Raw genomic sequence first — 15,926 nt, 5'->3', positions numbered from 1 at the left:
ACTGGCCCGTCTCATCGTCCCCCCTTTCTAACCCTACCCGATCTACTCGTATACTAAAATTTCCCTGAAAGAATTATTTTTCGTGACTGTGGCAACGCCGCACCAGATCAACGAATGGAACGATGCAGGAACGAGTGCGTTGTTTTTCTAGTGATGGGCTCAAATATCGATATGACACTATAAGTTGATTTGCTTCAGAAAACTGATTGTACCAGGCAGACACAGCACCAAATTGCGGAAATAATAATACAGAAACCCAATTGTTGTCAAATACCTGTTGATGAGCAATGAATTAAATGGAAATGTAAAAAAGAAATACATTTTTTTGATTTATTCGGTCGATAATGGTTTTTGGCAGCTGTCAGCTGTTATAAGTCAACCGGACTAGTCCATGTAATTTGTTGAGGTTATAGTTTCATTGAGCTTAACAATTTGTTTTGTTTGTGATTTTAGAAAAAATACATTTAAAAAAAGAGTTTTATTCAATATTTGCGTTTTATTTTTCAAGACTTTTAAGACGACATCAAGCAAATTATGGGTGGTAAACAAAACAGGACCAGAAACAATGTTAGAGTAAGTGATTTAGCTTATAAACATATTTTTCTTATTTTACAGTTTAATTTGATTTCCCAACCATCTGGTTTACATGGCATTTCTCCTAAATGATAAAACAGTGCCCATTAACTATTATATTATCACAATCTTTGGCTCACAACATATTGTACATGGGAATGTTTAGATATATTCATAATGTAGAGCCCTTGCAAAATATGCCATATTTTTTATATTGTTCTTACCTAAATAGGTTCAAAATTTCAACATGATTTAACAATGTTAGAATACAAGTTTCTTGCTTAATTACAAATTGCCTAAATTTAGTGGTATAGAATAGGTTGGCTGCAATGTTTAAATCATTTGTAATATGAAATTTTTACTACTTACCCACTACTCCTGTGCATACATTCAGGTCTTTTGTAGGTAAAATGTAACTTTACCTACAAAAGATACATTAATATTCAGAACTGTTTAGATCACAGAACTTTTAGACCTAGAAGAACCTACTTAACCTGTGTTATTGTCCTAGTTGAAAAATAATTAATATTTTACTAGAATCTTTTTTTCTGTTGGTTTTGTGATGGAAAATTTCTTAATTGTCTGTAATTTAAGGATAATTTACACAAGCATAGATTTACTTGCCACACTAAAAACTGGTGTGCAAGTAAATTCAATTTGCACCTGTAAACATCAACTTGCATGCAAGTTGAATCTTTGTGTGCATAGATAGAAAAAGTCTGCAGTTTTCTAATAATCTTTTAAATGCAGTGTAAACTTTTCCTGTCCTGTCAAGTAAACCATATTTAGTAGTTTGAGAACTTAAAAATGTACATCTTATAAGAATGATAAGCAGGATGTAAATAAATAATTGCAAAATCGTAAGGAAGGTTTTTTTACCAAATTTCAAGAAATTAGCCTTAATTTTGGTTTCATTTATTTATTTTCATCTTGTATACACTACACTTCTTAAGAGCTATCATTCTCAGCATTTTTAAATTATTATAATCTAAGAACTTGTGTATGAATGTAACTGGTGTGTGGATTATTATTCTTGTAATTAAAAAAAACTTAAATTATAAATTTTATTACTGCTTTACAAAACAATAAAAGTGGCACACCTGATTTTTTTGGTTAAAGTCTTAAGTAACTTTTACAGAAATATAGAAGTATTTTTTATAGCCTTCAAATAGTGGACGAAGCGCGGCTATGCTTCATTCTACTTTACCGCAATTTTCTGGATTTGCTGGTCCAAAACCGACTGGACTGTCATCTTTTGCCATCAGTCCTATAGATGAGCTGGACAAAAATCTTGACAGCAATTTCCAATTTGTACTGAAAAAAGTCTCTAAGAAAGATTGCACAACTAAACTGAAGGTACACAATAGCTAGAGCAGGCCTTTATTTAGAGTGTTGTGAATTTATATTTTTAAACATTCAGGGGTTGCAAGAGTTTGCTGAATTACTGCAAGATGCTGAACCAGACACTATTAAGACATTGCTGGCAACTTGGACAAGGTTTTACAGTGTTTTAGTAATACATCCTGATAACCGAGTTAGAGAGGCCGCTCAGAATGCTCATTGCATTATAGTGCAGAAAGCCAAACGGGAAATAGCGCCATTTTTAAAACAACTAATGGCTTCTTGGTACATTTCACAGTATGATAACTATCCACCAGCTGCCGCTGCAGCAACAAAAGCTTTTAAAGTAGGTAGTTTTAATGTACAGGGTGTCCTATAAGAGTTCTTTCTTCTAGGATTTAGATAAGAGTTTTTAATACACTTTACTTGCAGAGGACTGACTATCTTTTTTTTCTTCTACTTAAATTTAATAGATTTGCTGTTATATTTTGGGACACCTTGTAGTTAAAACCTACTTGAACTTAATTAAATTTCTAGGACACATTTTCACCAGTAAAATTTAAAGAGGCAGTCATTTTCTGCCACCAAGAAATCATTGACTACATCCACAACAGTTTGTTAGTGCAAACTGCCCAAACTGTTTCATCAAGCCAATTGTCTCCACAAGAAGCCGAAGCTAGATACGAAAGAATGATCATATCGTCCCTGCAAGGATACGCTAAGTACTTAAAAGAGGTCCCCGAGAAAAAAGTCACGGAGTGCCTGAATTTAAACCACGAAATTTGGTCCAACAAGAAATTTTGGAAACTCTCCCAGAGTAAAGTGGGCTTGATTAGGGGGTCTTGGTTTCAAGTTTTGTCCGTGACGTTACAAAATGCTGTTTATTTGTTGAATGGCAAGGAAAGCCAAGTGTTTTCGGCCATTTTAAATAACTTGGAAGATCAAGACGCTCTAGTAATTCCGCATGTGTGGGATTGTCTTCTTTTGGCTTGCACCAAAGTGGTAAGTGCAACTTTATTATTATTTTTAGAAGGAATAGCCACAGAGTCACTTTTTGAAACACTGAACACTTACAATATTAAAAGATTCTTGGTTAATAGAGGGTGCAACAAGAAAATGTTGAGGTTCTATTTTTTGATCTAATATTATTCTAAGTACACAGCAAAAGAATACTACTGAGGGAAGCATACAAGAGGAATAAAAAATATACTGTTTTTTATATTCCTCCTGAGGAGATTGTGGGGCATTTGATGGTATCTGAACATTTATTTGAAACTGGCATTTTTCAATTTTAATTCACTATCTCAAAGCAGTTTTTTAAAATGCGCTTTCTTTAAGTACTGTTGTCTTTATACAGGGAGGTCAAACTCATTATATAATGAGTTTGACCTCCCTGTCTCTGTTTAATAACAACATGCAAATGATAAAACATAAACATAACAATTTTTTTACTGAAAATTGTTACTTTTGAATGAAAAAGCCAAGTTGTATTGTACAATCAATAAGTGTATTATAACTAAAAAGTTGGCTCTTACAAAGTAACTAATAAAATGGTTATGTGCATTCTGACTGCTAGGCAACTATTTAAGTTTCAACGTTTCATGTTTTGGTTTTTCACATGGGTTAGATGGTTACATGTTTGTAAGGTAAATTCATTTTAAAATACCAACAAAAATACAACTTACATCACATTATTTTATCAGCGTTTATGGTAGTATTTCCGAGTCGGAAAATTTCCATTTTTGGAAATCAGTATACAGGGTGTCCCAAAAAGGTAAAATGTTTGTACCGATATTCAATTGTTTTTGCTCTAGCAGCCTTACTTTGACCACCCTCCTTGAAGTAGAAATTCCCAATTTGAGCGAAATTTGTGTGCACTTTTCCAGAAAATCGTCCATAACGCTTTTTTTGAAACACCCTGTATAAACACACCGTATAACAAAAGAAAGCTAATAAATGGGGCTATCACGTGACCTTGAGCGGGCACGACTATGTTGTCCCGTTTAGCCGCTAGAGGGCGTCAAAGTTGACTTTCGTTTTTTGCAGTTTTTGCTCAATATCTCTGGAACGTTTCAGGTTAAAGGAAAAAAAAAAATGAAATTTTTACGACAAATGCACCTCGATGGGATACAATACAATACTTTTACGTTCTATACACTTTTTCGGTACCACGCACCGTTTAACTTTAAAAAATTAAAAACTAGAATTGTCAAGAAATTTCAAGTAAACATTTTTTATTTTCAAAATTAACCTCAACCGCCTAAATACCTTCAAGTTAATAGTACAAAAATGTAAAAAACGAATTATTTAAGAATTTTCAGATTTTTCAATTTTTCTGAAAAAATTTTCACTGTTTTAATTGGCTAGTACCTGCATTTTTAATACTATATTAATTAAACTACTGTAGTTTTTGTTGATGAAGTATTTCCTTTTAGGATTGGTGGAATCACATTAATACTGAGCAGTTATTCATCCCAAAACTATTAAGCGTTCTAAAGCAAGGAGGATGTGGAAATGCATCCATAATTTACCCGAATCTAGTACTGTTGCTGTCCCACTTATTACCAGTGGTACAGACAGACAAGACATTTTATCTGTCATTCTTTAACTGCTTTCTCACAGGGTAAAGCACTGTTTTTAAGACACTAATTGCATAACTCAATGAGATATTTCCAGGCTGAAATCAAAGCAAGTAGTAGGTTCAGTACAGGAAACTAAAGTAATCTCCATGGCGTTTATGGAATGTCTACAGTTTGCTATAAAAAACATTACCAATCCAGACCTGTACAACCGGATTTTTACGCCTCTATTTAATTGCATCGAGTGGTGTTTCTCTAAAGAAGCCGCTTTGTACCGAGTAATTTTTGCGCAGATCGCAGTTTTAATTTCAAATTTGCGGAAACAAGAAAATCAAGAAGTGATAAAAATATTTTTGGATCAGCTGAAGGAGATGCTCGACCGGGGCTTGATTAATATTCCATACGTCCATCAGGCTCTAATGTTTCATAAACTAGTTAATCTTATTCTCGCTCTCAAAAACACCGCCGACCAACACGACGGCTTCTCAAACGAGTTACTGAAAATTGCGTTAAACTGGTACAATTCTTATACCAAATCCGGTCAAGTCTCAGTGGCAAAAGAGATAATCGAGTCGTTTGTTACACTAATAAAAGGTTTCGGGAAGAGTCAGTTTTTTCGTGCCCTTCAGGAGCAATGTAAAAGCGAAACTGTAGACTTTCAGATGATGGACATTTATTCGAAACTGTTTGCCACTTGGTTGTTCTCTGACGAGACGTTTTGCAAAAGCGTGGTGGATTTAGTGTTTTTACTGCTGGACGAGTTGAACGACAATGAAAAGGAAACTGTATTGAACGATTTGTTGAAGGTAAGTTTATTTCTATTATAATATCGGAATAGTGAAGAGATTTAACCGGTCGGTCCCTTGAAATATAACTTTGAATTTTCTTTATAAACATGACAATTCCACTCATGTACAAAAAATGCCATATATACGTCATCAAAACACGGTTTGCTATCGGCTAATAAGGAAGGAAGAGAGTTTGCTAGCGGATAAAAAAATCGGATAAATTTTGCTGTTGATTTCATCGTTTCCACGGATTTTCACTACACTTCTATTGTTGCAATGTCTCACCTTGAGATTTTTGCTGGCACTGTCAATTTTGATGTTTGTTCGTATTGTTTTGGTTATGGCTCGCTTCCGTTAGAGTTCTACTGCAGAAAATCAAAAGAACCAGAAAAATTTATTTCTGCCAGTACAAGAAAGTCGCAGTCTAATTATATTATTGATTATTCATGGAATTGTCTTATCAAATACCATTCGAGCTCAGATTTTGAACAGGATAATTTTTCCGCTTGTCTTCTCATACTTTCTTTATGGTACAAAACTCGACCTGTTTGCCAAAATCACTCGAGCTACGCTCTCGTGATTTAGTTACAACAGGTCTCGTGCAGTTACACCAAAAAGAAAGTGTTCTAAGACAAGCACAAAAATTATCCGGCTAAATCTGAGCTCTTGTGGTATTGCCCCCGAATATTTCCCTCATGTGTTAAATGTCCCATATGAGCAGTGCATTTTCACCAGAATGACAGCGATAATTGCATTCTAAAGTGATAATTGCATTTCGATAATTGCACTGTACGTATCTATAACGACTGCATTGTTGTAGAGCCTATTGCTAGTATACTAATTGTTGTCTTTGCGCAGTTTTTTGACTTTTTATAACCAAACAATGTCAAACGCGATGTCAACAATAAATTAATGAACGGTTTGGAACTTGTTCATTGAGCTCCATTGAGCAATCTATAGTTGCAGCAAAACCAAAACATTTTCTTTATTCGGGAAATATTCCCCAAAATTACATTCGTGCCTTAAAAATGACCTGATAATTCTGCGTTCAAACTTGTTATCTTTGCAAACTGCATTCGGTCATTTTCATATTTTTTTCTAAAAAAGCCCTCCACCTTCGGTGTCGGGCTCTTTCGCCAAAAAAATATGAAAATAAACTCATGCAGTTAAGAGATAACAAGTTTTCATGCAAAATTATCGGTAATTTTTATGCACTTGTGCAATTACCCCCGACAATTCCACTCATGTACAAAAAATGCCATATATACGTCATCAAAACACGGTTTGCTATCGGCTAATAAGGAAGGAAGAGAGTTTGCTAGCGGATAAAAAAATCGGATAAATTTTGCTGTTGATTTCATCGTTTCCACGGATTTTCACTACACTTCTATTGTTGCAATGTCTCACCTTGAGGTTTTTGCTGGCACTGTCAATTTTGATGTTTGTTCGTATTGTTTTGGTTATGGCTCGCTTCGGCTAGAGTTCTACTGTAGAAAATCAAAAGAACCAGAAAAATGTATTTCTGCCAGTACAAGACAGTAGCAGTCTTATTATATTATTGATTATATTCATGGAATTGTCTTATCAAATACCATTCGAGCTCAGATTTTGAACAGGATAATTTTTCCGCTTGTCTTCTCATACTTTCTTTATGGTACAAAACTCGACCTGTTTGGCAAAATCACTCGAGCTGCGCTCTCGTGATTTAGTTACAACAGGTCTCGTGCAGTTACACCACAAAGAAAGTGTTCTAAGACAAGCACAAAAATTATCCGGCTAAATCTGAGCTCTTGTGGTATTGCCCCCGACAATTTTTAAATTATTAAGGGTAGCTTGTTTTAACTGGAATAAATTTTAGGTTACTCAATCAGAATGCATTTCTATGTCGTTATTGAACGCCCTATCACCTCCTCATAATACCGACCCAGTAGTTCAAAAATGGCTTAAAGGAGATGCAATAGGTCGTCATTTCGTGAACATCGTTGACCAATGTGTTTCTGAACAATACAGTGTTGAAGAGTCTGCTTTGTTGAAAGCTGCTTTAACTGAAACAGCCCAAGAAAGTACGTTTCTTTTGAATGTTGTAAACTAACTTAATTTATCACTGTGAGATTTATGTACAACTTATGCATTTATTAACTTTATTTCAGACTTTTTACTGAACAACACAGTTATTGACCAAATAATTGAAAAAATATCAACAATTACACTTTCGAGCAACAATCCAAGTATCTACAAGCTGGCTTCAGACGTGTGCAAGCTAGTTTACACTCCAAATAGCCTCTTAACCCATGGAGACCATCTACTGCTTTCACTATTTGCTCTGTCCTGCCAATCCAACGATGATAACCGAACTGAAAAGGAAAACGTTCGAGAGGCTTGGAAAAAATCGTTATCCAATATTTTACCAAGTTTATCGGAATCTGACGGGCTTTCGTTACTAGAAAAGTTCATAAACTGCCTCTACGAAGCGCTCAGCAATGCAATAATTCAGAAAACCACAAATAAATTTGGTATTTTGAAGGAACCTATCGCAGATTTAATTAGAACAGTGTATGATTGTCGTCCGTGGTTGTTAACTTGGCTGATTGAATATCCCGCTCAAATGATAACTTGGACAAAGAAGAGTGTTGTTCAATTCTGTAAGGTAAGTGAAAATCAATTTACAATTTCGTTCTTTTTACAATCAATATTTATACAGTGACAATGAACTAACTAATTTAGTTTTATTTTCAGATGGCCGAATACGTAAAAGGAACATTAGCAAGTCCAAACGATAAAATCACCGTCAAAAGTTCTATTAGTGACAAAGACCTTTTGAAATATTTTACTTACAGCTTTTTAGTAATAGAAATGCTGAACACTAGTTTGAGTAAAGATGAAAATCCGGATGATAAAGATGAAAAACCCCTTCCTAGTCAAAGTTTGGCCTTGGACGCGTTTGATAAAGCCGAAAAACTCTCTGAAATAATTTATACGAATGCAGTAAACGAGACGTTTTTAGGACATTTCAACATAGTGAGTTACTTATTTCCATTAAATGTAACATTGTGTTTATTGACTTGTTTGTATAGATAAAGAACTACAATGAGCTGTTGTACTACCAGAACTTGTCTGAGAATACAACATTGGAGATATTAAGACAGGCTGGAAGCGATAATGTACAAAAAACCAAGAAACTACTGCTTGAAAAGGCATCAGAACAAGGCTGGTTGTGGTGTCTAGCACTAAAGAAGGTGAGCTATTTTTTTCAATAAACCCCAGCCCGATAAAAACTGTTTTTTAAATTTTTTAAATGAGTCAACTTAACAAATTGTTTTTACACCGTTTTTATTGGCGTTGATCGAATTAGAAGGTCAAGGGTAGATATAATAATTATTATTGTCTCGTCGGTCATAGACACTTTGCTTTTAATTCAATGTCACGGTTTTTAGTTGAATTGATATGTTTTAATCAAATAAACTGTGGTGGTACATTAAAAAACTGTTTTTAATATTTAAATTACTTTCTATTATTAGTAACTTTCTTTCAACTTTGGAATCGAAACCGAAAACTAAGGAAAAGCAATGATAACATTATAAATCATGACAATTTCAATGCTATTAATAGGAATTCAACGATGAAAAGGGAAAACTATTAAAAATTAATGATCCAGACAAAGTCGAAGAAAACTTCAAATGTCATTAGTTTCGAAACGTCAGAAAAGGTAAACTTTTTTCAAAATATCTCAAAAACTGAAAAAAAAAAAATTAGTCTCAAAAATGTTTTCCAAATGCCATTTATTAAGTAATTTTTTTCCTATTTCCGCAAGTTTACTTTACTGGAAGTTGAAGAAAAATAACTTACACATTCTTATCTTAATTTTTCATCAACTGTGTTAAAAATCATTTGTGATTTTTTTTTGGGTATTTTTTTAAGTTTTTACTTAGATAATGGAGAAAAATTGTTTTCAACAGCTTGTGTTAATTGGTTAACCACGTGTTTTTGCAATTTTCATTGAAAGTAATAATCACTGACAAACCAAGGATTTAAAAATGCTATGAAGCATGAACGTGCACTGTTTCATCATTTGGTAACTTTGATTTTAATACCGTTCCAAGAACGAATTTACTAAAATCACGTCACCCTAACCTAACCTTATTTTAATTGTCACATTTTTGGTTGTTACATTTATTAAATATTCAAATTGTCAAAACTTTTTTTTTGTAAGTCTTATTGCTGACCTCAGGTTGACAAAAATTGATATTCAAGCTCTTCTTCTTTAAGCAATGATGTCTTAGATTCTTCAGAATATCAACTTTTGATGTTATTGACTGCTATTTTGACACTTTCTTACTGCCTTTATCAAAATTAATGTTTAAAGCTTTCTAAGATTCTTCAAAATGTCAAATTATGATCTTGAACGTTTTTAACTGCTTTGAAACTTACTTACTGTGTCCAGAATGTCAAAAAATTAATCTTGAAGCTCATTTACAGCCTTGCCATGTTTGTACTGAATTTTACTTGATAAAATTCAATCTTTAAGTTGTCTTACTGGCCTTAGGTTGTCAAAAATTTATGTTAAAGCTTCCTGGCTGCTTTGACATACTTATTTAGCCTTTTGTATTGTCAAAATTGGTGTTTTCAGCTGTTTTATATCTATTTTAGTAGAATTGATATGTTTTATTCAAATGTGTAATTCAACTGTGGTGGTACATTAAACAACAGCTTTTTTGATTTTTAGTATTTAAATTACTTTCTATTATTAGTAAGTTCCTTTCAAAAGCAAAAAATTAATGTTTTCTAAATGCCATTTTATCAAGTAATTTTTTTCCTATTTCTGCAACTTTTCTCTTATTTAACCAAACCTGTTTCTATAACCGTTTTCAAGATATTCATAAATCCACTCAATTTAATTTATTTGACAGTTGACGATTAAAATGAAAAGATAGCTGAGATCGTAAGCTTAAATCGGAAAACTAGCCGAATTATTATTTTCCAAATAGATAAATGAAAATAACTTGGTTATAATTTTTTTAAAAGCAGAAAAGCCACTAACAAGAATAATTACTACTTCCATACTGATTTTTGTTCCATTTTTCTAGATTAACATTACCCCAGAGGCCGCAACTACAGAAAATGTCAATTCAATCGGTACTTTGCACTTAAAACAAACTTTTACTAAAGCGAACGATGTAGAACCAGGACAATACGCTATGTCTTTAGTGCAGGACATTGAGAAGGTTCGGCAAAGCAATTTGGATCAGTTTTCCTACAAAGATTGGTGAGTGAACGATTTTTTGAAGGCAGCTTTTTAATCTGTTACACTGTTGTTATTACAGTACCATTTCATGGGAAAAAGGTGGTGAAATTATAGATGCAATAGAAAAATGTATTACTCTAATGGAAACTTGTGATTTGACCACCAATTATTGGGATCTTATCGTTTTGTCTATGGATTCCTGGGCGAGTAGTTGTCTCCAGCATGCACGTCAGATGATTAATCATTACCAAGTAAGTTTATTTTTTTTAGTGGATTAGACTTTTTGTTTAGTCTATTTAGCATTACTTATATTTCGAAAGGTTTGGCAAAAGTTGGAAAAACTTTAGATTGATGATGAAAGTTAAACTCTTTTTGTTTCTACTTGGAACAGCGTTCATCCAGTTTCTAGACAGTCTTCTCAGGTTGGCGATCTACCTCTTCTTCTCTTGTCCTCTCTCAGTCTCCATTCCTAAACGTGTCTTTGAGTTTACCAAATGCGGCCCAACCCAGTCCTATTCGGCGGATAATTTCGCATTTATGATTATCGTGATCTATTCGTGTGACTATTCGTCGACTTGCAGGATTTCCAATTTGTCGATTTGTATATTGGCGCTAATTATATAAGATATGTCTAGTGACGTAGAAAATAAGGCGAAAAAATGAAAACCATTCCCTTATATCTAAAACATCATTCAATAAGTCCCGGGACTAACCCACAGGTGGCACTACAAATCGCATTTTTATATTTTTCCCTTGAAGTACCATCTTTCAAACGACAGCTGTCAAATCCTGAGCTCATTCCCTCCAATATTTTGTTTGTGAGAATTTTTTAAAGTGAACAACTTTTGAGTTTTTTTAAAACATGGAAAAAAGTGATTTTCGTGTGCTGATTAAACACTGTTTCCTGATGGGAAAAAACACCGTCCAAACAGAACAATGGCTTGAAAAATGTTAGGGGGCTCTTCTCCATCGAAAACAACGATTTGTAGGTGGTTTGCTGATTTTAAACAAGGTCGTACAGACACAAATGACGCTGAACGGTCTGGACGCCCAAATTCGGCTGTTGTTCCAGAAAACATCAAAAAAATCCACAAAATGATATTGTCTGATCGTAAACTGAAAGTGAGTGAGATAGCTGAGGCCTCAAAGATATCAGAAGGTAGTGTGTTAACAATTTTGCATGAACATTTGGGTATGCGAAAGCTGCTTTCGAAATGGGTGCCGCGAGTGCTCACTATTGACCAAAAACAACAACGAATTAATGATTCAGAGCGCTGTTTGGAGCTGTTTAACCGTAATAAAAAGGATTTTTTGCGTCGATATGTGACCATGGACGAAACCTGGATCCACCACTACACACCTGAATCAAAACGGCAGTCATCTGAGTGGACTGGACCCGGCGAAAGCCGTCCAAAGCGACCAAAAACGCACCAATCGGCTGACAAGGTTATGGCCTTTGTATTCTGGGATACACACGGTATATTGTTCATTGACTATTTGGAAAAGGGAAAAACAATCAACAGCGACTATTATTGTGCATTATTGGACCGATTGAAGGATGAAATCGCACTAAAACTGCCCCATATGAAGAAGAAAAAGATTCTCTTTCATCAAGACAATGCAGCGTGTCACAAGTCCATAAAAACGAAGGTCAAATTCAACGAATTGGGTTTCGAATTGCTTCCCCACCCACCGTATAGTCCAGACCTGGCCCCCAGCGACTACTGGCTGTTTTCAGACCTCAAAAAAATGCTCCTGGGAAAGAAATATCAATCAAATGAGGAAGTCATCGCTGAAACTGAAGCGTATTTTGAGGCCAAGGAAAAATCGTTCTATAAGCATGGTATAGAAAAGTTGGAAAATCGTTGGAATGATTGTATCACTCTAGAAGGGAACTATATTGATGAATAAAGACGAATTTCATGAAAAATAATTGTTTTTCTTAGTTGGTCCCGGGACTTATTGAATGAAGTGTTACAAAGACATTTTTTAAGGTTTCTTAAGTAAATTTTCACTGTTTTCAAGACAATTTTTAAGTTAAGTTGGGTTGATTTAGGGTCTTTGAACGTAATAACTCAATTATCTCGTAAACGAAGCTTCAAATCAGAATTTTATAAGAGGTACTTATTTTGGCAAATTGGACAAGTAAAGTAAAAAAAACTGAAATTTTTGAAAAATATCCAGTGACGTAGAGAATCAGGCAGAAACATTAAAACCATCTTTCTGTATCTACGCTACTGGAGAATTTTGGCAAACGGCATTCATAATAAGTATTAATTTCATAAGTGCTTATTCCAAATTTGATGAAAATTGCTACAACGGTCTGACAGTTATGACAAAAAACCGATTTTTTAAATTGAAATTTGAAGGACTGTATTTTTCTATGGAAGCATTTTTTAGGAAAACTTATTTTTTAATGGGCCATGCAATGGTGAATTATTAACATTTAAAACTGGACCACCCTGTATAATTATTTTTAGTGTAATTAACGTCAATTTTGTGTGACTCTGTAAAAACATTACAATTTTCTATTGTATTTGTAATAATTAAGCTGTCTGACTTTTTTTGCTTGTTTTTAAGTATCAGCGAATCGTGACTGCTTTGACAACTTTATACCAGGCGACGTGCAACAAAATAGCAACATTGAAAGAAGCTAACGAAGAATCCAGTAGGGTCCAAGAGTGGGAAGACGTTCTCATTGAGAACGTCCACGCTAATTTAACCAAATTGTGGTTGTTTGCAGCAGGTAAATCATATTTGATGATTAAACGGCAATTTGAACTAGTCTAGTCTTTAGAGTTTACCTAACCTAACCTAACTAGTGTCAGCTGCAAATGGGGCTTAAGTTGGTAATTAGGGTGTATACTTTTAGAGCACTTCAACAGTCTTGAAACAGATCCAAGTTTAAACCTTCCATTTATGCAACGTTTCGGACAAATTGTGGACTACTTCAGAACCGATCTAATTTTCAAAAAGAGCAGCCTGTCACCTAAGTGGAGTGTATTTTTAAAAGCATCCAACGCTCTGGTTACTAACCGTATTACAGTGTTGCAATTGTGGGGATACAAAATGTTGCTGGTTTTGACACCCGGACTAGTCAAAATTGACGGGGAGGCCGTGAACAGCTCTGCGCCGCATAAAAACGGACTAATTTTCGAACAATTCAAAAAGACACTACTTAACTTTCAGGATATCGTTAACAGTATGCTTGGCGACTTTAAGTTAGTAGTTTGCTGTTTCTATTTTAGAATGGAAGTGATTTATTGTAATGTTTCAGAATTGGCGAAAACAGCTGTATGTTTGAAACATCATACGATTCCTTCACCTACACATTTGCTTATTTACTATTGTGGGATGTGGTTATAAGATTTTTTGACGATGCACCGGCTGAATTGCGATTTCAGTATTCAGATTGGCTAAAGTACGCCGACAGCGCACATTATTTTTTTCTAAAGTTAACATTGAGTGTTTGTAGGGATGGCTCTTTGTCACAGGAATTTCTAGTCACTCTATTCACATTAATGCCAGTTGGGACGCTCTTAAAAGAAGACACAAAAGATTCAGCTTTGTCTAGTATGTTTTCAAATAATCCTGTCGATCGGATTGGCTACGAAGGACATTACGGGAGTGACGTTATTGAACATTTTGCCTGCTATTTGTTCAGATCGGCTTTAGAGCAATTTCCCGCTCTGATCAGACAGTGGTGGAATGTCTTGGATGTGAAAACGTCCCAATTGGTTGAGAAGATTACCGTATTCTTTGTGTCACCATTAATATGCAGCTCGGAACTGAATGAGGTTATGCAACATCAGAGCGGTTTTAAAAACTTAAAGGTTGGACTTGCGTTTTTAATTTTCTTATTGTTAATAATTATAATTTAGGTAAAAATCCTGCCAAGCGTTAGGGAAATTCATGCAGTTTACGCAGTTGACGAGGCACAAATGGAACTGACCGTAATTTTACCGCCCAACTATCCACTGGGAAGTCCGGATATCATTTGCGAAAGACAAATTAGCGGTACCTCGCAAAAAAACTGGTTACTACAGTTTAAAAAATGCGTTCTTCACGAGGTAACTACTTAAATAAATGTTCAAAACTCATGTTTGCAAGTATTATTCTTCTAGAATGGTAAAATATGGGATGGTCTGACCATATGGAACGCAAGCCTTGATAAGAAATTTGAGGGGGTGGAAGAGTGTTTCATTTGCTACTCTGTACTTCACTTGGGCACCTACCAGATGCCTAAAGTTAGCTGTCGAACTTGTAAAAAGAAGTTCCACTCTGTATGCTTGGTAAGTACAATTCTGGCGTTTATTTCATTTACTTTATAACTTGCGTTTTCAGTACAAATGGTTCAGCACGAGCAACAAAAGCAGTTGTCCTATATGTAGAAATTTATTTTAATTATTTTTGTTAAATACTGTATAATTTATACATGGAATAAAGTATAACTTAATTGTTAGAATCTTGGCTTAATCCAACTTATACCGAGTGGAGCAAGTGCAGTGAATCACCAATGTCATGTAGGGTGTTTTAGTTTTAATGTGGCAACCTTGTAGACATTATTTTTAAATTGATAAGAATTACAGGATCAGTTAAACATTTTCAATAACAGTCAAATAGTCCACATGTGGAAAATTTGCGTAAATTGCAGCACTATTTGTGGTTTGTGATTGGTCAAGTATTTTTTTTTATGTTATTGAATAGCAAATTTAATGAGGATTCCAAAAATGTACTTAAAACAGTAATTTTCTTACTCCAAATGGGTTTTACAAGCGATTTTGTCCGTCATTGTTTATTCAAACGGTGTTACTAGCAGTTCAACTTTGACACCCATTATTCCCCTGACTGTATTAAATTTTGTAGTGTTGTTTTATGTTATCAGATAGGAAGTTTAATGAGGATTTCAAAAATTTGCTTAAAACAGTCATTTTCTTACTCCAAATCGGTTTTACAGACGATTTTGTCCCTGACTATCCTTTCAAACTGTGTTTTTGGCAGTTCAAACTTTGACACCGCTTTTCTCCCTTACTGTACCAAATTTTGTAGTATTTTTTTATGTTATTGAATAGGAAATTTAATGAGGATTCCAAAAATGTACTTAAAACAGTCATTTTCTTACTCCAAATGGGTTTTACAAGCGATTTTGTCCATCATTGTTTATTCAAACGGTGTTACTAGCAGTTCAAACTTTGACACCCATTTTTTCCCTGACTGTATTAAATTTTGTAGTGTTGTTTTATGTTATCAGATAGGAAGTTTAATGAGGATTTCAAAAATTTGCTTAAAACAGTCATTTTCTTACTCCAAGTCGGTTTTACAGACGATTTTGTCCCTGACTATCCTTTCAAACTGTGTTTTTGGCAGTTCAAACTTTGACACCGCTTTTCTCCCTTACTGTAC

The 15,926-nt window shown here is 34.4% G+C and overlaps 1 protein-coding gene across 1 annotated transcript; it reads left to right on the top strand.

Moving 5' to 3' along the window:
* The first annotated feature begins 398 nt into the window (after positions 1 to 398).
* Positions 399 to 14,988, top strand: Ltn1 (E3 ubiquitin-protein ligase listerin). Its single transcript, XM_081993138.1, has 19 exons — positions 399 to 573; positions 1,735 to 1,929; positions 1,994 to 2,260; positions 2,452 to 2,916; positions 4,350 to 4,537; positions 4,591 to 5,299; positions 7,140 to 7,344; positions 7,432 to 7,928; positions 8,018 to 8,299; positions 8,356 to 8,517; positions 10,366 to 10,544; positions 10,603 to 10,774; positions 13,104 to 13,269; positions 13,396 to 13,744; positions 13,801 to 13,944; positions 13,999 to 14,356; positions 14,405 to 14,593; positions 14,648 to 14,815; positions 14,868 to 14,988. The coding sequence occupies exons 1-19, from the start codon at positions 535 to 537 to the stop codon at positions 14,925 to 14,927; spliced, it is 4,794 nt and encodes a 1,597-aa protein (XP_081849264.1). The 5' UTR covers positions 399 to 534; the 3' UTR covers positions 14,928 to 14,988.
* The last annotated feature ends 938 nt before the right edge of the window (positions 14,989 to 15,926 follow it).

This window comes from Ips typographus, linkage group LG1 (genome assembly GCF_016097725.1).
Source record: "Ips typographus isolate SLU linkage group LG1, UJ_Ityp_2.0, whole genome shotgun sequence".
Taxonomy (NCBI): Eukaryota; Metazoa; Arthropoda; class Insecta; order Coleoptera; family Curculionidae; genus Ips; species Ips typographus.
Note: the sequence above shows the minus strand (reverse complement) of the source record. Positions and strands in the feature narration are given on the sequence as shown.